At 37.9% G+C, this 20,456-nt stretch overlaps 2 protein-coding genes across 10 annotated transcripts in view; one reads left to right on the top strand and one right to left on the bottom strand.

The window, feature by feature from the left end:
* LOC143274602 (cilia- and flagella-associated protein 46-like) overlaps positions 1-5,892 on the bottom strand; it is a 110,939-nt gene extending 105,047 nt beyond the window's left edge. For all 9 annotated transcript variants that reach the window (XM_076578471.1, XM_076578496.1, XM_076578483.1 and 6 more), the window contains exons 1-8: positions 5,753-5,892; positions 4,334-4,467; positions 3,406-3,537; positions 2,790-2,854; positions 2,151-2,315; positions 1,573-1,696; positions 1,006-1,100; positions 163-372 (exon numbers count right to left, since the gene is read on the bottom strand). In XM_076578471.1, coding sequence (XP_076434586.1) covers positions 163-372; positions 1,006-1,100; positions 1,573-1,696; positions 2,151-2,315; positions 2,790-2,854; positions 3,406-3,537; positions 4,334-4,467; positions 5,753-5,801 — 974 coding nt within the window. In that variant the 5' untranslated portion in view covers positions 5,802-5,892. The remainder of the gene's footprint in view (positions 1-162; positions 373-1,005; positions 1,101-1,572; positions 1,697-2,150; positions 2,316-2,789; positions 2,855-3,405; positions 3,538-4,333; positions 4,468-5,752) is intronic.
* Positions 5,893-6,110: 218 nt separating this feature from the next.
* Positions 6,111-16,873, top strand: LOC143274641 (PACRG-like protein). Its single transcript, XM_076578518.1, has 8 exons — positions 6,111-6,168; positions 7,298-7,499; positions 8,697-8,764; positions 9,186-9,276; positions 10,148-10,282; positions 14,412-14,519; positions 16,160-16,240; positions 16,629-16,873. The coding sequence occupies exons 2-8, from the start codon at positions 7,320-7,322 to the stop codon at positions 16,683-16,685; spliced, it is 720 nt and encodes a 239-aa protein (XP_076434633.1). The 5' UTR covers positions 6,111-6,168; positions 7,298-7,319; the 3' UTR covers positions 16,686-16,873.
* Positions 16,874-20,456: the final 3,583 nt, after the last annotated feature.

Below are 20,456 nucleotides of genomic sequence, written 5' to 3'. Positions count from 1 at the left end.
GGTCAAGCAATTTATAATATAATTGAGTCCCTCCCAGTTGCTGGAATGTATGTTTGGGTTTGAAGACAGCATGATATTGTTATCATTCTCTAGGTGTGTATGTGTGTGTGTGTGTGTGTGTGTGTGTGTGTGTGTGTGTGTGTGTGTGTGTGTGTGTCTCACCTGGAAGTGCCTCCTCCAGCCAGTTCTTCACCTGTGGGGGAGATACTGTGAGCGCTTGGGGATCTTCGACCAGACACATTTTTGCTGTCTTTGCGAGACAGGCGCTCAGTAGACGTGGAGGTCAATGCACCAGAGCGTACCACACCAATCTGGTTCAGGATGGATGAGATGTCCATGTGATACTCTCTTGGTTCTTCTTGTTCCACAGAGCTGAGGGCAAGATGGGGCATCAGAAGGCTCATTAAGCTCAGCAACGTTATTCAAATCAAACTCATTTCAGTTTTTTTGACATGTGCACAATTTATATGCAGCTAAGAAAAGGGAATGATAAATGATAAATAATCACCATTGATTTTTTTTGGTTTTTATTCATTCGTGAAATATCCACAGGTTTACCATGAACAAACTGTCAGACTAGAATAGCATCTTCTTAACAAGCATGATCATGTCAACATCATCACACACATACAAACTGTCTAAAAAGCTCACAAATACATATGTATGCTTGCACATATACATGCAGGTACAAATACATGTACAAATATACGTATGTTACTGGAATATACTGTGAGTTACTTCCAGTTCATTTCATTCCTTTGTGCCATATTAAAATATTGTGAACAAATACAGATTCATTCATTTACACGCACAAACCCATGTACACACTACTCTCACCCTCTCTCAGACATACACACACACACACACACACACACACATAAAACCAACAACAACAACAAAACAAACAAACATGCAAACGCATACACACCCACCCACACACACACACACATACACGAACACACCACTGCCACTACCACAGGGGAATAAAATGCAGCCTGAGCTCACTTCTTCAGTTTGCAGATCTTGTAGAACACAGAGAGCTCTGGTGATGTTTTCACATCCTTATGCAGTTTAGCAGACTCCACGAGCTGGTTGCGTACCTGTCATTTCATTTGCATCTTTGTTATGAATCACATCCTCATGAACAGCATGAAAATGCAGTGTCATTAAAAGGTGTTTTTTTTTAAAACACAGAAAACATTATACTCTCTCCTCGTGAATTACAGAGATACTAAATTCTGGTTATGCACAACAATCTTTATTCATTTTTTATACTCATGCTCAATTAATTTTGGGCACGTAACTTACACCGCACACACACACACACACACACACACACACTTACCATTTCTTTTCATCCTTTTGTTTTTTTGCGTCTTTTCATCCTTTAGGATTTCATGCCATTAAATGATTACACTCAATCTGATAACAATGCAGTAGTAAGAGCATATATACATACATATATAAATATATATATACACACATACATACAGTGACTGTTTCTCATTTGGTGTCTGATTTCAAACATTATAAACCAGAATATTCCCCACCAATGGTTCAGCGATAACTTACCATGAGGCCAAAAACTTGTTTGTAGAGCTGAGGCACATTTTGCTTGATGAATGTGGCCGCAGCAGCCGCAATGTGAGAAGCATCATTCCTCCGGCCCGCATCCAGGTGGCACTCTATCAGAGCACTGTAAAAAAAAAAAAAAAAATCCTAAATAAAAATTAAAAACAGCAAAACAACTGTTATGCTGGTCCTTGCATTATTTTTAATTCTAAAATCTGGGCAGCTCCAGTAACATGAGTTATAAAATACAGCAGAAATAAGTGAATAAATTGATGAGGACATGCATTTACATTTTCAAAATATAATACATATCAGAAAAACAAATTCTCTGTGAATGTTCTGCATTGTGAATGGTGCTGGGGAGAGAGGACACAGTTATCTAAGAAACCATACAAACTTGTTTAAAATAATGAATGACCAAATGACATAAACACAATAAAACTCTAATAAAGTCGTTTCCTAACAATATGGATATACAATTCTTAGATGAATAACAATCATTTGGAATGAAGCAACATGTCAAAATAATCACAACTGCAGTAAAGCAACACGGTGGAACTATCAAATCTAAGACTCACATCATCAGCTGGGCTCTCCACTCGTAGTCGGTGTCCTCAATGTCGTCCAGTGCCTTCACCACCTGGTGAAGGCTACGAGCCAGGTACTGGCGGTAGTTGGGTTTGAGGAAAGGACGGCAGAACTGCCAGTACAGCACTGAGGCATTGTAGACAAGAAAATGGTACCTGCACAGAATAGATTCATCCGACAGCATTCCAGACTAGAACTTTGCATCCTAGACTGGAAGTTTGTGTCAGCAAATGTATCAGTTCCATCCAAAAGCATTGTAAAAATACAATAATCATATCTGTACAATGAGCAAGATCAATCAATAAGCATTGTAGACTGAAATAAAAGTCTCATGCAAAACAGATCATATTATATTACGGTCAAGAAAATGAAAATGGTATGTACTCATAAAATAAATCCATCACAAAAGCCTGAAGAAGAAAAGAATATATATCTGTGCATGCCTGACAAACTCATATTTATGAAAATTGATTCACTTGTTGTAGTAATATCATAACAAAATCTAACATATTCATCCTCCATTCACACACAGACACAGACACACACAAACAAGCACAGACACACACAGACACACACATCATACCACACTGTACACAAATACATCATATTGTGTGTAAAAATTGTCATACCTTGGTGTTTTCTTTGCCATGGAGATTGCCTTGAGCATGTACACTACTGCCTTGTCCAGTTGTTCCTGTTCAACAATACATGAATAATTAACTGGCTGTATCAAACAACTGCAGCAAAATGAAATTTGACATTCTGTAACTGATAAAGATGATATGTAAGAAAATAAAGCCAGATGTCTTCACAAAAAGAAACATGTACATGAACAGAAACAACTGATCTGTACATTTAAATACTTACAATAAGAGATAAATGCAGAGACAGGCAAATAATGTATAAATGCACATACAAGAATGAAAATCAAGGAGAAAGTTATATTAGTAAAAATACACATTAATTTTTCTTATTATTACAGAAGAAAACGTCACATACCTAGACTGAAAAAATTCTCTCTGACTCACCATTATACACACCTACACTCACACATATGTGACATACACACATACACATTTACATGCTTACATACCCACACAAACACAAAAATGCGCATATGACATGTACACACACATTCACTCACTCCCACCTCCACCTCCATCCCCACACAAACACACACACACACACACAAACATGCACATTTACATACACATACACACATGCAGAGTCACACAAAGCTTGTACCGGATTGTTGGCATTCTGTGGTGCCAGAAGCTGAGCCTGACATAAGTATGCACGGATCAGAAACTGATTGGCAGGCTGCTGTTTCATGAAAAACATCTTCAAGCAATCCCGTGCAATCTCATTGTGTCCATACTGTTGACAAAAGGTGAAAAGCAAGTTTAGATGTGGCAAGTAACACATGGCTGGATACACGGGTTTCAAGACTTGAACCAAATTATACAAATGCAAAATCTGAAAATATGTTGTTTGGTAAAGGAAGACTGTGAATGAGGCACACAGACAAATGTACAAACCCACAGAAACAAACCTGCAGGCAGACATATATGTGCAATACATGGAAATGCACACCCCATACACACACCTGCATGCACACCCCATACACACACATACACAAAACCCTTAAACTGTGAGAGGTCATGCTTCTAAATTCTAGACATCAAGTTCATGGCCTCATTTTGAGGGCTCTCTCTCTCTCTCTCTCTCTCTCTCTCTCTCTGTCTCACATACACACACACACAGACACACACCGACACACACAGACACAGACACAGACACACACACACACACACACACACACACACACACAGGTACTTATTCCCCACAATAAAAACTTTTGTTGAAAATGTATCATAAAAAAGCACTGTGATCTTAAACAGTTCCCATTCTGAAAGTTTAATGCTCTGAAACTGAATTTTGAATTGCTCTGTAAACTTAGTCTGCAGATCTGACAGAGTCTTTGTGGTCAGCCAGTTGAAAAAAAATATAAGACTGACTTGACTGGATTTGCCAAAGCACATTGTGTATTGTGCGTACTGAAATTTTCGAGTTTTGTAACACTGTTTTCATGCCCAGCTTACATGATTCTAACAGAAGGAACTGAGGCTTGTCATACTGACCAGCATTTTCTCAATGTCGATGTATTCATTACCTGGTAAGCAGTTTCAGCACAGAGAACATAGAGGTCTTGACCAAAAGGATCTGGAGCATCAACAGCTGGTCGACTTTCAGCAACATTTCTCAGTTGCATGTAGGCCTGCTGCAGGTAAGGGTTCTTTTCTGACCCTGTTGCAACAGCCATCATAAGCCAATATAACCATATCTGTTCATTTACTGTTGTTTTTTCAAAATAAATTATTTTATATTTATGTATACATATGGCAGTCTATATTTTGCTAATATCAAGCAAAGGCTAACAATAACAGATGTTTAATCAGGTTTACATTCCTAGCAGCACCATGTCTCTAGAAAATCTTTCATCTTTTACACTTTTACTCTGGAAATATTAGCAATGGTACACTGGAATGTTTGACAATCTCTTGCTGTCTCTTTATATCATGTGTATTTGCGTACATGCATCAGTGTGTGTGTATGTGACATGTGTGTGTAATGTGTGTGTGTGTGTGTAAGAGAGAGAGAGAGAGAGAGAGAGAGAGAGAGAGAGAGAGAGAGAGAATGAAAGAGAAGGAGAGAGAGAAAGAGAGAAAGAAAGAAAGAGAGAGAGTGTGTGTGAGTGTGTTTGTGTGTGTGTGTGTGTGTGTGTGTGTGTCTGTGTGTCTGTGTGTGTGTCCGTGTGTCTGCGTCTGTGTGTGTCTGTGTTCATCACAGATACTGGAAAGTGTCAATCTGTGTTCACACTTTTTACACACACACACACACACACACATATATATATATATATATAACACATAAATTTAACATTATCAATACAACAGAATAAGTTATTAGTATGTCACCAATGAAAAATTATGGGTTGCTGGTTCATTGTTTGACAGTCACCAATTTAATAACATGATAATCAAAGACAAGATAATATATACAGGGCCCTATATGCAGCATTTCAGATTTACTACATGAAAAGTTCATGACTTTACTCATATTATGACACTGGTCCAGCATTAGCACAATGTAGCATTGCCTGGTGGGTTGTCAATACTGGTGGAATGTCAGTGAATATTGTGCTATTTTGTTTCTGCATATGCAGGCTAATAGAAGCTCCTCCAGTATGCACACAGCAGAAAACAGAAAACATACAATAACCTATAGTTTTCCCCTCTTTCCAACCTCTTGTACACTTTCTCTGTCACAGTGCCACGGTATCAGTATCAGTACCTAAAGAAGGCGTCACTGCGCTCGGATTTCTATCCATTCCCTTTTCTTTTCCATACTTCTGCTTTCTGTTTCCTATAATGAATATTGGTTTGTGATATATTTCCTATTTCATTGGCAGAATCCCAATGCAGAGCCAGAATTATACCCCTAACGACGGTCTGCTCATCTCCCACGCGTTTTCCTCCATCATGGCAACAAGTAAAGTAGTCATGAAATGTCTTTTCCTATAGGTTATTACCTTTGTATGTCTCTGCAGATGATAGCAGAGATCTAATGCTAGTATCCATGATATCACAATAAATGCAACAAGGCGATGGTGAGAAAATTCCTTTCAAATAACCACGCTCTTCATGACAGACGATCAAGATTCCGCCATGTTTGTTTGGGGCACACTACAATAACACCGGATACTATTCCGCCAAATAAAATGTGTTTGATCATATCAAATATTCTAAGGATTATGCTTAAATGTGGAGTGCATTCATAAGAGCATAGTGATATGATTTTGATGCCATTAAAAGAACGCTTTGTGATACTAAGACTGATTTTGCTTGTTTCAAAGCTACGTCACCAAGGGAACTACTTTCCATACTCGAAGTTAATACGCAACATGGCGCCTTCCATGAATTGAAACAGTGCAGTTGTCAGGAAAAGGTAACACGAAATATTTGAATTGCTTAAACCAGTTTCTCCAGTGAAAGTTAAATTGTGTTTTTTAATAGTATAAAAATGACGATTTTGGTGTAGTTTACTGGCTAAGGTCATTTTCCGCCACTGTGCGGATCAGCGTTATTGGTGTAAAGTTTTGAAGTTTAAAACACCAACTTCCGAAGTGAAACCGCCTAATGATTTTTCACATTTGTAAAGAAGTTTCTTTTACGTGTTACACACCCATTGTCTTTCCACTGTAACGATAGCCATCTTAAGTTGCTGCAGGTTTTACACCCTGATGCAGATGACAAACTGCACTGAAAAAAGATAAGGACTAAAGGAGGTATAATTCTGTTGCCAAAGTCCTAAGTAAACACACTTTCAGTCTCTAGCAGTCATGTATTATGCCAGAGTGTGCCAGCTTTTATCAGGTCCGAACTCTATCAGAGTGCAGTCACACTCAGACAAGATGTGTTCTGTTATGAAGTATATCAGTGTGAAAACTTTATCCCTCACAAGCAGGCATCACATGTGGAGTATATCCCAATTGATTTGTTTTAATTGATTTTGTTTTTGAATATTTAGTCACATATACCTAGTTAAGAGCTGTCAGCAACATTGCTGTTCTAGTTTGCCTTTTCCAGCTCTCTAAGTCACGAATCTTCAGTTTCCTGAAATCTTTACCTGGATTACATGCTATTTTATATAATGAATTTATCTACTTGTGCCCAAGATAACAAAATGGTTTTATGGAATATCTATCCTTACGTATATACATGTATATCAGTGAACAGTGTTTTGACTGTAGTTATGTTTTTGTGTGTGCCAGTTTATGTTTTTTCATATAACTAGCCTACATATGCAATTATGATAATATATATATATATATGTGTGTGTGTGTGTGTGCGCGCGCACGCGCATGTTCCAAGAAACTGTAACGGAACCCCATTCAAATGTTTTTGTCCCTTTCTTTGTCATTGTGATATGTGTAGATAATGATGTAATATGTTTGAAGAACCTCATTTAGATGTTGTGGCTGCTTTATTTTTCTCATTCTGATTTGTGTTTATGATCATGTAAAACAGTTGAAGATAGTACTGTTCTTTGATCATGTTTTTCCTGTTTTCAATAGTCAGGAGCTGTACAAACATTTCATGGCATCAAACGCTGGTAGTGGTAAGAGCAGAACAAGTTCCCATGGATCTGCAGGGTCACGGGGATCCAAAACACCACCCAACAGTGCAGGCAAGAAAGGTTCAGGGGATTCTGGTGCTGGAGCCAAGCCAAAGACTTCCAAACCCTCTGATCGACTCAACCCCAAAACAGTAGATCATGTAAGTAGGAGGTGCACTGAAAATGGAATTGATCCAATTTGGATGTTGCCTGTCGCAGGAAGCAAAATACTTAGATTTTTATGGACATAAGAATTGGAACAGTCCCTCTCAAAGCCATAAGTTGAAAACAGGTGCTGAATTGGAACAGAACAGAGCATTATTTCTGAGACTCTCGATAATATTTGAAACCTTTCGTGCATCATCATTTCATCATTGAAGATTGAGAGGGGGGGGGGGGGGGTCAGTCCAGTTGTTGTTTATTGGTTGTTGTTTTTTGTGGGTTTTTTGGGTTGTTTTTTTTTTGTTGCTTTCATGTTATTTTTAATTCAGGTTAAGCTTCATGAATACATACATATATATGTGTGTGTGTGTGTGTATATATCAGGGTTTGAACTTAACTCTCTTTTTTGAGTGCCAGTCGGGCACTCTGGACAAAACATTTGAGTGCCCAGTTGTGGTTTTGGGCGCCAGCATAATAAAAGGAAATAAAATATGCCAAGGAAAGTCTTTCTGCCACGCTTCATTGTACACACACTGGCACTTTGATTCCTACTCCTGCTGTTTATTCTTTGTCATCCTGAGCTTTTGTCTCTGTTTCGGGAGCCTTTCTTTCAACATTGAAGATGGGAAACATCGTTCTTTGCTAACGCACGGACGACACTTTACAGTTCGATTGACCGCGTTCAAGCTTGCTTTCTTGGTGTGTCTTTTAATTAATTTTCTATCACCTTGAACAATTTTGGAGTGCCAGCTGGGCATACTCGACAGAAAATTTACATGCCAAGCCAACTTTTCGTTGCATTTGCACCCGGGCATCCGTTTAAGTCAACACACACACACACACACACCCCCGCCCCACCCCCCAAAAATAAAACAAAAAAAAGAATATATATATTTGTGATCAGTACAAAGGCATCCACAAGATTCAAATGCAGGTAATAAGGTGTATTGCTGGTATTCTCTGAATTTGTACATTGTGACAAAAAGACCTGCATTGAAGCCGTTACCCAGTTTGGTTTTTATCTAATTCAATGTATAAAAGATACAGTACTATTGGTTTTAATTGATGTTCATGTTATCAGATTTTACCTTGTTCAGTAAGTGTGGTGCAGTCTGTTTCTCTCTCTCCATCCCCCCCCCCCCCCCCCAAACCCCTACCCCCTTCATGTTTCATATGAGCTTGTTTATAACTTTCAGTTCTCTGGAGGTGGAAAAAATCAGTCTGCATTTGCATCACTTTACTCAAATGGTGGAGTGCCCTGCAGGTAAGGATGTTGGTTTATGCTTATGTCTAAGTAAGTGCACTACTGTGATCATATAGATTTAGTTTGTAGGTGTTGGCATATGTATTTGCTCACTTAGGTGCATTCATATATATGTGTGTGTGCCTGTTTTTCAATGGATTTTAATTTAATTTGTATATGTGCCCACACACATATACTGAAGTATGCTTGTGTACATGCTTTTGATTTTCTTTTACATCCTTGAAAGACCCCTTCCCAAGTATCTATTTTATCTGTTCTTAAATGAAAGAAAGGTCACATAATATATTGCGAGTTATTTACGCATATGTAAGTGTATTTCATTGACAGAACAACACATGTATAAATGAAAAGTGTGTGTATGTGTGGACAGAGATAGATATCTTGACTATCAGTATTACCTGATGGATTTTATTTTGTTTAGATTAGTTCACGGGAGTGTCAAACATAAACTGGCATGGGATACACCTCCAGCACAATTGCCATTTGATCCTGTATTGCCGACACTGGCAGAGGTAAGGGGGCTTGCTTCTCAGTACATTCTGTATGTGTGTATGTGTGTAGTCAGACCAGTCTAAATGTGAAATTTTCAATTAAAAAAGTGATTCTGGATTACAAACTGGTGAAAGATGAGACTAAGTATCACTGAAAATTAGGTGCCTAAATCTTTATCTGACTGAATATGAAACTGGAAACATTTATTTGAGAGATGAGTCATGTATCTCCCACTTATGCCTGATACTCAGATATGTTCTCCAGCTTAGAAGGAATTTGCATGCTTGAATGGGTGATGTGATTTTCATCATGCTTTGATGTTAAAAGTGCCAGGGAAATAGTCCTTTTTTGTTGTCATTGTTTATATGTTAGAGATGGCAGATTCAACCATCAGAATGGTAAGATTTTAAAAATAATTTGGAATAGTGATAAGTTTGCAAGGTTCGAAGATGTTGATGTATGAAAAATATGAAATTTTTTTTTCTGTATACATTTTCTTTTCTTTTTTAAATTAAGACTAGTAAATTTGTGGCAAGGTTTTCTAAAACATGACATTTGTTGTTTATTATATATGTTGTTTTTTTAACCAAGATGCTGGCTACACTGTCAAGAAGTGCTTCATGTTATGGATGAAGAGAGAGAGAGAGAAAGAGGTTTCTCAGTCATTGTTCTGGTCAACAGAATGACCTTAAAATATTGCAATTTCAAACATGGCGTTTCTTTAATGTTAGTTTCGTGCAGTGTGTGGTTTGTTTGGAGGTGGGTTTTTTTTTTTTGGGGGGGGGGGGGGGGGGGGTTCACAGTAACAAATGTCATTATTTGTTGCGGCCATCTTAGTGATCATTCTAGTAATATTTGTGATTGTTGTCATGGTTGTGAATTTCAACGCAGGGGTTACGTGAAACAGTTCATCCCTACACCCAGGTCTCTCACATGGGTTTCAAGGAGATGTTAGAGAGTGAAGGTGCTGGGGACAAAGCTGCTCCACTGCTGCCCAAAGTAGTCCCTCCGTTAAGGGCTGCTTTGGTGAGTCTACACTCATACAGCAACATTTGAAAATAACAGCAAGATATGAAAATAATCTCTGTAAAAACCTAAGGAATACTAAATGATAATGTATTGAAAGTTATTGATATATATGTGACACTGACAGACAGAACAACATGTCATGTATAAGTGTGTATGCCAATGATGCATGGGGTGTATGCATGTATGTGTAAAGACAGACATATGTGTATATATAGAGAGAGATCTATATATATATATAGAGAGAGAGAGATTCCAAGATTAAAATGGGAAATATGAAAATAATTATAGAAATCCTTCAAAGAATGCAATTGGGGGGCCATCTGAATTCACTAAGGGAGAAAGCCAATTGTATGCCTGATATGAGGGGTACAATCTGGATAAACATATCAATAGTAAGAGCATTGCTATATGAACTTGTATGCTGGCAAATCTCAACAGAATCAGCCAAGCTGATAAAAAGTGGAAGGGGGTGTTTTGGTTATCACTGATTGTCATTCAGCCGGCAAAAATTCAAGGGTTGACAAACTTCTTTAATGATCTCACACACACACACACACACACACACACACACACACACACACACACACACACATTGATAATAATAATAATAATAATAAACTTGCTTATAATGTACATTTGACATTTCTTAGCATTTTAACATCATGTTTGTAGTGGAATTTTAATCTTACACATTCACCAACATCACAAACATATATAAGGTATGAAATTAATGTAGAAACATCTGTTCAGTAATCACCATTGATCATGTGAGATCTTTTCTTGATACCATGAAATACATATTGAGACAGATTACGCCTATGTGGGTCATAATCTGCTTGGAGCAATATGCAAATGGGAACCTCCTTTGAATCTTTTGTAGATTTTATTCTTAAATCTGCATACACTGGGCATTCCAACAGAAAATGCAATTCATTTTCGGTTTTTGACATACAAAAGGGGCAGCATCTTTTCTGGTTCAAATTGCTATAACAGTGAATGTTATTATTGAGAGGAAGTACACCAAATCTGATCTGAGAGAGAGCAACTCTAAAGCAGTAAATACCTGCATTCATTATGTGTTTTTCTCTCTCAAGGACAGCCTTAAATGATTGATAATGTGAATATGTCTATTTATCTCGAATAGCCCCAGACCATTTCTGAATAAATATGTTGACCAGATATTGTTTGAGTATATTTAGGAACAATTTAACATCCCCAATCCCTTATTGTAGCCACACAATACCCAAACCAATTTGACATAAAATTTCTCTTATTTGTGTAACCCAGTAGTTATTTCCCTTTTCATCTAAATACTGTAACATGTTGTAAGCTTTTCATGGTAACTGTTGCTGATCCATTTCCAGAAGTTTAAACCAGTACCGAAGGCAGTTTATGTATGAGTTCACGTACAATGGATAATGTCACAGTTCGTTATACACCATCTTGTTGGATGTGCGCACAGGATACAAACCTTTTCAATATGATCCAATCGTTGCATTCCCCATATTTCAGAAGAGTAAAGTAATATTGGTTTTATTTTCATATAAAAAATCTTAAAGAAGGTATTGGACGACATATCTTCATATCTTTATATTTTCGAAAGGCTCTGTTTTGGCTTAATAGCGCTTTCTTGCCTTTCATTGCCAAATGAGTAGTGCCCCGTTTAAGACTGATTTTGGAGTCGAAACGAGTACACAGAATGTAAGCACAATACACATGCAAGCCGCATACAACAAAATAAGGCCAAATGAAAACGCTTAATAGCCAAAAAAAGCGTTAGACGAGACAGAGCGAAAACCTGACAAGATGGCGTGGAGAGCCTTGGCCAAAGGAATGATTCAGCGCTTATAGCTGTTAGAGGCGTTTGATTGGCTAAGAGCGTGCCAGACTAAGAGGGGCGTCTTTTCACTGTTAGCCGCGCGAAATTTGGCCAAACAGAGCAAACCATAGGCCTAGTTTGCATCAGTTTGACATGGTAAGTATATGTAAACACCAAACATGGAGTATAATACAAACTCCTCCTTTTGGTGGTGAAACTAAAACCAAGATAACAATATTCATTCACAACTTCGAGTGGTGCACCTTCATAAAACCATTTTTCTCTTTTACCCAAGAATCCGCCTTTGTGAAAAACCATAATTTTTGTTTTGTTTTTATTTACACTAAGTTTCATGCTTTCACATCAAGCCTTCAGACAGTTTAACTGTGTTTGCAAACCTGAAGGAGTGGATAAGAGCAAAACAGCACCATCGGCAAAAAGTAATATAAACAATTCCATAATTCCAGGAAGCATTTGAATACCATGCTTTCCATTTCTTTATACATGATCTGCTAACTCATTTTTAAAAAGAGAAAATAAGTTGGGGCTTAATACACATCCTTGATGAACACCAACAGGACAGGCAAAATAATCTAATAGCTGATAGTTTATCCTTTCATATGACATTAAAGAATCATATATAATCCGAAGTGAACATAAAAACTTTCCTTTTATTCCATTGTTTTTTTATACATTCTAACAGTCTGTCATGTCGAACAGTCAAAAGCTTTCTTAAAATCCACAAAAGCAACGTACAGTTTTTTTTTTACCTTTTTTGTTTAGACTATTCTGGACTATAGCATAGAGAGTAAAAATGTGATCTATAGTAGAGTGATGTTTTCGGAAACCAGCTTGACATTCAGAGATTAGCCTATTATCTTCTAGCCATAAATATAACCTTGAATTCAACACAGTTGTGTAACATTTGGATATGATACTAAGGAGGGACACCCATCTGGAATGATCTACATCTTCTGTATGACCTTTTTTATGGATTGGTATAACAATATAGCTTTTGCCCATTCCTGTGGGTACTCACCCTTATTAAATATAGTATTAAATAGTTTTGTTAAAAAGGAAATAATTTCCTCTACTCCTACTTTCAATATTTCTGCACGTACACCATCAAGACCACTCGCTTTGCCTTTTTTTTTTCTTTTTTTTTTAAGCTTTTTAATGGCAAGTTTCACTTCCTCTTCTGTAATAATTGTATTTAAGATGTGCTCTGCCTCTTCAAACCGATGAAACTTGGGAAGATCATGAATGAATTCATCAGTATTATGTCCAAGAACATTCTTAAAATGTTCATACCATTCATCAGTCGTTGTATTGTTGCTATTTTTTTTTTTTTTTTTTTTTTTCCACATCCCATACTTTCTATTTCGTGCCAAAATATTTTTGGATCTAATGAATTTGAGCTGATCATGACAATAACTCCACCTGAATACCTACCATGGTGTGATGATTTAGAAGCCTTGGAAGTGAATAAAAGTAATTCGCTGAATAGGTCAGATTCAAAGTCTGCAACAACAAATGTTTCCGTTAAACAAGTAATATCATGCGATTGAATATAATCAATGAAATCATTATCGTCCAGTTTTTGGAGCAAGCCGTTTACATTGTAATTGAGAAATTTTAATTTTAATTACACATACTTAACCGTGACCCACTAGTGGATGTTCATTTTGTTAACACACGCAGAGTTATTTAACTGTTCATCAACTGAGTTCACTCTACTGGCCCGGCTGATGTCCTATTTATCTTGGACACTTTTTGTCTGTCATTTAGCTCCCCCATGTCTCTCTCTTGTCTGCCCGCGCTACTTCTATCACTTGATCCCATTCATCTCAGTATATCAAAAATGCTCGACTGACTACTCGATCTGCGTGTCTGTGGCATGCAGTCTGCGTGTCGTGCTTGAGCTGTTGTCTTTTTTCATGTATTCCATGCTGGCCTGTTCGGCATCTTGCCAAGTTTAGCAGAAGGGGAACCCCTTGCATATCCGTATTACTATTAATATATATATATAGAGAGAGAGCGATCTATGTTTATTATTCCTTTATGGATTTTATTTTGTTTAGGTTAATACCTCACTAAGGTACGCATCTCCACAATACTTTTTTTTTTTTTTTTTTTTATACTTATTTTGATTAAGAAAGCCCCAAAATCAGTACTTTTTTGTGTGTGTCCCCATATTTCTTAGCTGGATTTTATTTTCATATAAATTCCTCTTGAAGTAAATGCATGTGTGTATGTTCCAAAGAGACAAGAAAAATTGAAAATGAATAGACCAGTCACTTGTTTCAGATCCATTCCAACAACGAAGTGTTTGAACGAGGGCTGGATGGTCTCACATATCTTAGCGATGCAGTGGGGCCAGCATTAAATCCACATCTCAAGAATCTCTTAATGGCTGTAAGTGTTTGGCATATGTTTTGCTGTGTAGAATAGTTAGATTTTGGGGTTGTTTTTTGTAACTGATTTACACAGAATAAGTGGTAAGAAATTTAAGATTTATACTGCTTTTCAGAGAATTTCATTTCAAATGATAGCATTGTAAAAGCTTCCTTTCTGCCGATTTTTCCTTGGTTCAATTCACATAAACAGACTCTGAACAGTTATTTTGATATGTCTGGATTATAAAAACACTATTTAAATGAACATTCATAATGTAGAAGACCCCTTTCTACTCGATAATAAATTACTAACTGACCACGTGATACACACATGGAAAAGGTGGTTGCATCATGTGCAAAAAAAGGCATTGAAAACTGTGTCCAGTAAAGCAGATAGTCAGCAGATTTACACAGTTCTGAAGGCTCTGCTTGTGATTATGGACAGCTTTCACGATGGGGAAGGATATCTCTTGTCTGATCATTGGTTTGAAGACGAAGGTGATTGACAATAACAGTGATGAAACTGACAGCCCATTTGATGGTAATTCAGTCCGTCCATCCAATCAGACAGCGTTTTTTAACAAGTGGCTATAACTGACAGAATACGTGAAGCGAGCGTTGGAAGAAGGGGAGGAGAAGGAGAGGAGTGATGTAAGACGATAGGTTGAATGCCAGCCAGAGGTCATCAAGAGGGCGTGGCTTTTGGGAAGAATGTACTCACATTTCATTGCAAACTGTAGGAAATCGACAACCACCAGTGCTCCACGATTTTCACAAAATGCAGGGTTGAAGCTGCATTGGACATGAAACATATGCTTTTTGTTTTTAACGCTTTTTTTTTTTCGCTTTTTTTTTTTCACTGAATCAGCTGGATGACTAGTTTGAAGAGGTGGCAAGCCGGATGCACAGCAGACTCTTTAATCGGCCCACGTGCAACTTGAAAGGAGTGAATGTCATCAGAGAACTTCACCCTCTCACTGGCAAATCCTCTTTGCTGTCAAAAAGCTTGCCATTTTAGTTTCTGAGACATGATTGACCCTTTACGTTGACTTTACCCACCTTTGTCATTGTTGGGACAGTGATTTACTTTCATGTCTGCAAGAGCTGTGATTTGTTTTTATAAACTTATCACCTGTTTTGATTTCTTCTACAGGTATAACCTGACAATAGGCATGCTATTTCTAGCTGTATTTTGTTTCTTTTCTTTATGGATGTCATTATGCAGAGGTGGAAATAGACTTTTTTGTTGCACAAAAATTATTATTTTGACTTTACATGCCTGAACAGTTATCTACAATCAACCCAGTTGGGAAAAAATCCCAGAAGCAGAATCTACACTCATTTTCCTTCACAAAAATGTGTACTTTCCTTCTGTACTGCCCATATTTTTTGTGCTAGAATTTTTTGTGATTTATTACCCCCAATCCTCAAAATTCCCTGGCAAGGGGAGAGCAACATTTCACAAAATTCTCTAGCACTGAACTGGTTAATTTGTTTATTATTGTATTAAACACATTAATGCATATGTAATTAAAAATACGTTAAAGTGTTATCTGTTTGTGTTGGTATGTTTTTGAAAATAACCCATTGACACATACCTTTGAAATATTTTATTTACAGTTTTCCTTCCTTTCTTTCTGCCCACTTTCACTCTTACAGCTTTCAAAGCGTATGATGGACAAAAAGTACAGAGACAGGGTGACGGACACACTCCAGCTGTTGGAGCAGAATGGTGGAAAGGTGAGATGTAATTCAGTGTTTTCCATTATATTTGACAATTTTTGTTGTTTGATTAAATTTAGGATATATAATGGTCTTAAATTTAGTCAGCGTTGTCCATTGTCCGTATATTCTAGTGTTTGTAAAAACTTACCTACCATAATGGTGGTGTTGTTTTCTTGGAGAGGGTTGGTGGAGTGGGGTTCAGTCTTTTTTATTGGAAAAATTGTACAGAATGTATGTGGAGGTAGGGTTTTTTTGTGTTCCAGAATCATATCACACAGATCAGCAGGGAAGTGAAAAGAGCTTTCAGTGAGAGAACGTGCTCACAAGGCTTTCCAAAGTCCAAACTGCATTTGAGATCACTCACTAAAAAGATTTTGATTAATTCTATTTTGTTTGTGTGCAGGAGGTATTACCTGTGATCAAGGCAAAGGTTCCTACGTATTCTTCAATATTTGGCTGACAGTTTCAGCTGCTTTCTCAGCTTCAGTCCTTTGAAAAGAATTGTTTGACTGTAATTCAGGCTTTTTTGTTGATTTTTTATGTATATTTATGAATTGTGAAAGTGTATGGAAGTATTTATGAAAGATTTGATTTTATGATGAAACGAAATTGGATGTTTTGTGACATTTGTAAATAAATTTTTGACACATAGAATAGTTGGGTTATGTTTTAGCTATTGTGGGCATGGTGGTGTGAGAGAAGAGAGAAAGCATGTATTGTTTGCATGTGGGTACAGGTGTGTGTTTGCTCAAATTCCATGAAAAACAAAAGCCCAACAAATAGCACATTCTTACTGTAGAATAGACTTATGTGTCAGTTAACTTGTCCTTCTGAAAAACAAAACAAACAAAAAAGGGGAAAAGTTGTTGTATGAAGGCAGGTACTGTTAGGGTTTTTTAAGCTGATAAGTAAAGTGTCATCCAAATCTTTTGTTAGTCTGGAGTAAAGTGTGGGGAAAAACAGTTTCAAATATAACTTGGCCTGTGGTTATAAGTATCCCAGGAGAGAGCATTGGTTTTGATAATTACATACTAGGCCATGGATGTACCATTTTCATGAAAGAACATTGATTTTCATCATCTGTGTTACCAGGTCAAAAACTAGTCTGGACTTGACAAGAGGCAGATTTACATCCCCAATAAATATCAACCTCGGCCAAGTTGACTGCAAAGCAATTGTTAGCCTTACATGTGTATCTTAGTTTGTATTGAAGTACATGAAATGATTTACAATGAATAACAAACTTTTTTTTAATCTGTTTTAAACTTAAGATTATTTGTAAGGTCAAGGTGAAAACAGTCATTAACTTTCAAAAGATCATGGCAATTTACGTACATTTATGCAAATCTCATTCAAATCAGTGAAAACCCTTGTGAGTGATCCATCTGTACCTGCAGAGGTTACTGCAACCATGGACTTGACTTTTACAAAGGGTCAAAGGCTTTCTTCTTCATTCATGTGCTTCGACTCCCATGTTGACTTGCATACACAAGTGGGCTTTACGTGTATAACTGTTTTTATGCCTCCATTTAGGCAGTCATACTCCGTTTTTGGGTGGAGGGTGGGGGCGTTCAAAGGTCTAAACACTGGCTTTTATTATTTGATAGATTTTTATTTCAAATCACTGCATTGAATCCATCAAAAACTTAAGACAATTACACAGTTCAGTGCAAGAATTGTTACGGAAATATAACTTATGAATGTGGTGGAAAAGATCGCACATAGTCAAAGTCCTCTCTAAACCAAAACCGTGGTGGTTGAATATTCAGAATCCTGTGTGTTGTTAGGTCAGGGAGAGCCACAGTGGACATGTTTTCCGACTTGCCACAATGGATATGGTTTCCGACTTGGTAAGATATAGCTGAAAATAAAATGCTGGAAAGAAAGGATATATGTGTGTACTTGGCATTTTGCTAACCTCAGCCAAGGCTTTCTATCATGTCAGCTGGAATGGACTGTTCAGAACTTTCTTTTCAAAAGTGGATTGTTCCATAAAGCAGCCGAGTTTGACTGTTTTCAGACTAATTGTTACCAGTTCAATGAAAAGTAAATGTAGTTCTTCCATGAAGTAGCTGAGTTTGATCGTTTTCATGTTGGTATAGTTGTCAGTTCAGTTAGGACAGTGGGATATGCACAGCCTATGCTATGTAGACCATAGAAATACTGACTGCGATTTGACGTAGCAGAGTCGAGTGCATGCCTTGGAGACTCAGGGACTCGCATAAGCAAACCGCACACTCTAAACTTCACAGGAGATAACACAGTCCAGACAAAGCAGGTCAATGCATAGCAATTCAACGTGAAGTCGATTGTGTGTAAGTCATGCAGTGAGAACGTAGACCCCATTAAGTAAAGCATGCACTCTTCACTTGAATTCAACGTTTCAAGTTTTCACTTTGTGTGGTATTAGACGTGTAATATGAGTGCTGGTGTACATGTGTGTGTGTGTGCGCGCACACTGACGTGTGTATATGTGCATATGACTGTACGTGCGTGCATGTAACACGCAGACCTTTTATTTAAAGGGATTATAAAGTAAGAAATAATTAAATCAATTCAATCAACACCCCTAAAAGTAACAACAAAATCTAAAAACAACAAAATAAGCATGCACTCCAAACTCTGCAGACATGTGCAAAAATACGTCCATGAACCTACGTAGTAGGTGTATGGTGATTCTCGCCATCTGGGCCATCACAGACTCAACACTAAGAGGAATGCTTGCTGATCAGAGTGGCAATTATCGTTTTAAACTTGCAAGAAGACATCCAATACAAAGCTTGCTCAGTAAATAGATTGTAGCCAAGGCCTAGCTGCAGTGCTTCAATCTGCCGATTAGCATGAGAAATCATTGAAGTGAATGTCAATGCTACCATCCTTATCTTCAACAAACTGATGGCTCCACTCTTGAGGCTGTTGACAGCTTCATTATCTCCAGTAGTCCCTCGATGTTCAGGGTTAATAACAGAACTGGGAAAGCTGCCACTATAATCACCAGAATGAGAGAACTATCTGGTGATGGGGCAAAAAAACATAAACACTGCAGACTTAAGGTTTGCATGCTCAGCGTCTTATCATGTAACAACAAAACATTGACAGTCTACTCCAGACAAAACCAAGAAGAAACTCAGTTCAGTCTGAATTTTCTAAGATGCATCACGCGAATAGTCTGTATAGGCTTCAGTTCAGTGGTGAGGGGACTAAAGCCCACGTACAAGACTAAGTCAAGTACGTACTCCTCACTAAGGTGGCAGATAAGTACAGCGCATGTCCAGAGGATGAGTAAGGAATGAATCTCAAAAGCCATCTTTGTGGAGGGATTAGACTGTTCAAGTCACTGCAGATGAGACATCTATATATATATATGATAGACATGCATGTGACCTGATCTGTATCAATGCCATAGTGATACTGGGCAAGCAGAGGGACTGAAAACGTCGCTTTTGGACAGACTGAAAGAAATCGAAGGTCGCTTGAGTTTGACACAGGAAAGGCAGCACTGAGAGGAAGCCTAGATGTTCCCAGGTCAGGTCTGTCAGCTCTTTGATGTTTAAGTTACCTTCTTTTTTTCCAGCTCAACATGATATATGCACTGTATGTATCACTAAATTGATACTTATGCTCATCACTTTTGGTGTGTGTGTGTGTGTGTGACCGTCGGTGTGTGTGTGTCACGTGTGTGATGCACGCCTTTTTTCCAGCCCTTCTCTTTGCATACTGACCGGCATTGTGTTGGGGATGCCATGAAAATGGAGAAATGTCATGAAAATAGAAGAAAAAAAAAGCGCAGCAAGGTCTGTAACAGATCAAGGCTGCTGCTCCAGCACTGCCGATTCTTCAGACATCGCAGATGCTGTTCAAGCTATGTGTGAGTACTGGGAGACGCAATTTATTGCCTTCAGTGTACCAAGAGATGGATACTGAGAACAAGTTACACAGCTGATGTCTAAAACTTGAGCAGTGTCTTGACGGTGTTGGCCACTGATACGTGTCTGCGCCTTTTTTTCTTTCTCTCTCCCCCCCCCCCCCCCTCCACAACCCTCCTCCCAGCCTTATATACTAGGCCAATGCCACACCTCTGCTGCTCAGTCTTCACTAATGGGCTCACCTCACCAGTTCAGTTGCTCACTAGTTTGACTTAGTGGCTCGATCATGGCTTTATGTAATTTTGGTTGCTCACTTTCAGCCGTCAGATGTGAATGGTATGGTCCCAGTTTTATTCGGCCATCAC

The sequence above is a fragment of the Babylonia areolata genome, chromosome 2 (assembly GCF_041734735.1).
Source record: "Babylonia areolata isolate BAREFJ2019XMU chromosome 2, ASM4173473v1, whole genome shotgun sequence".
Classification (NCBI taxonomy): domain Eukaryota; kingdom Metazoa; phylum Mollusca; class Gastropoda; order Neogastropoda; family Buccinidae; genus Babylonia; species Babylonia areolata.
Note: the sequence above shows the minus strand (reverse complement) of the source record. Positions and strands in the feature narration are given on the sequence as shown.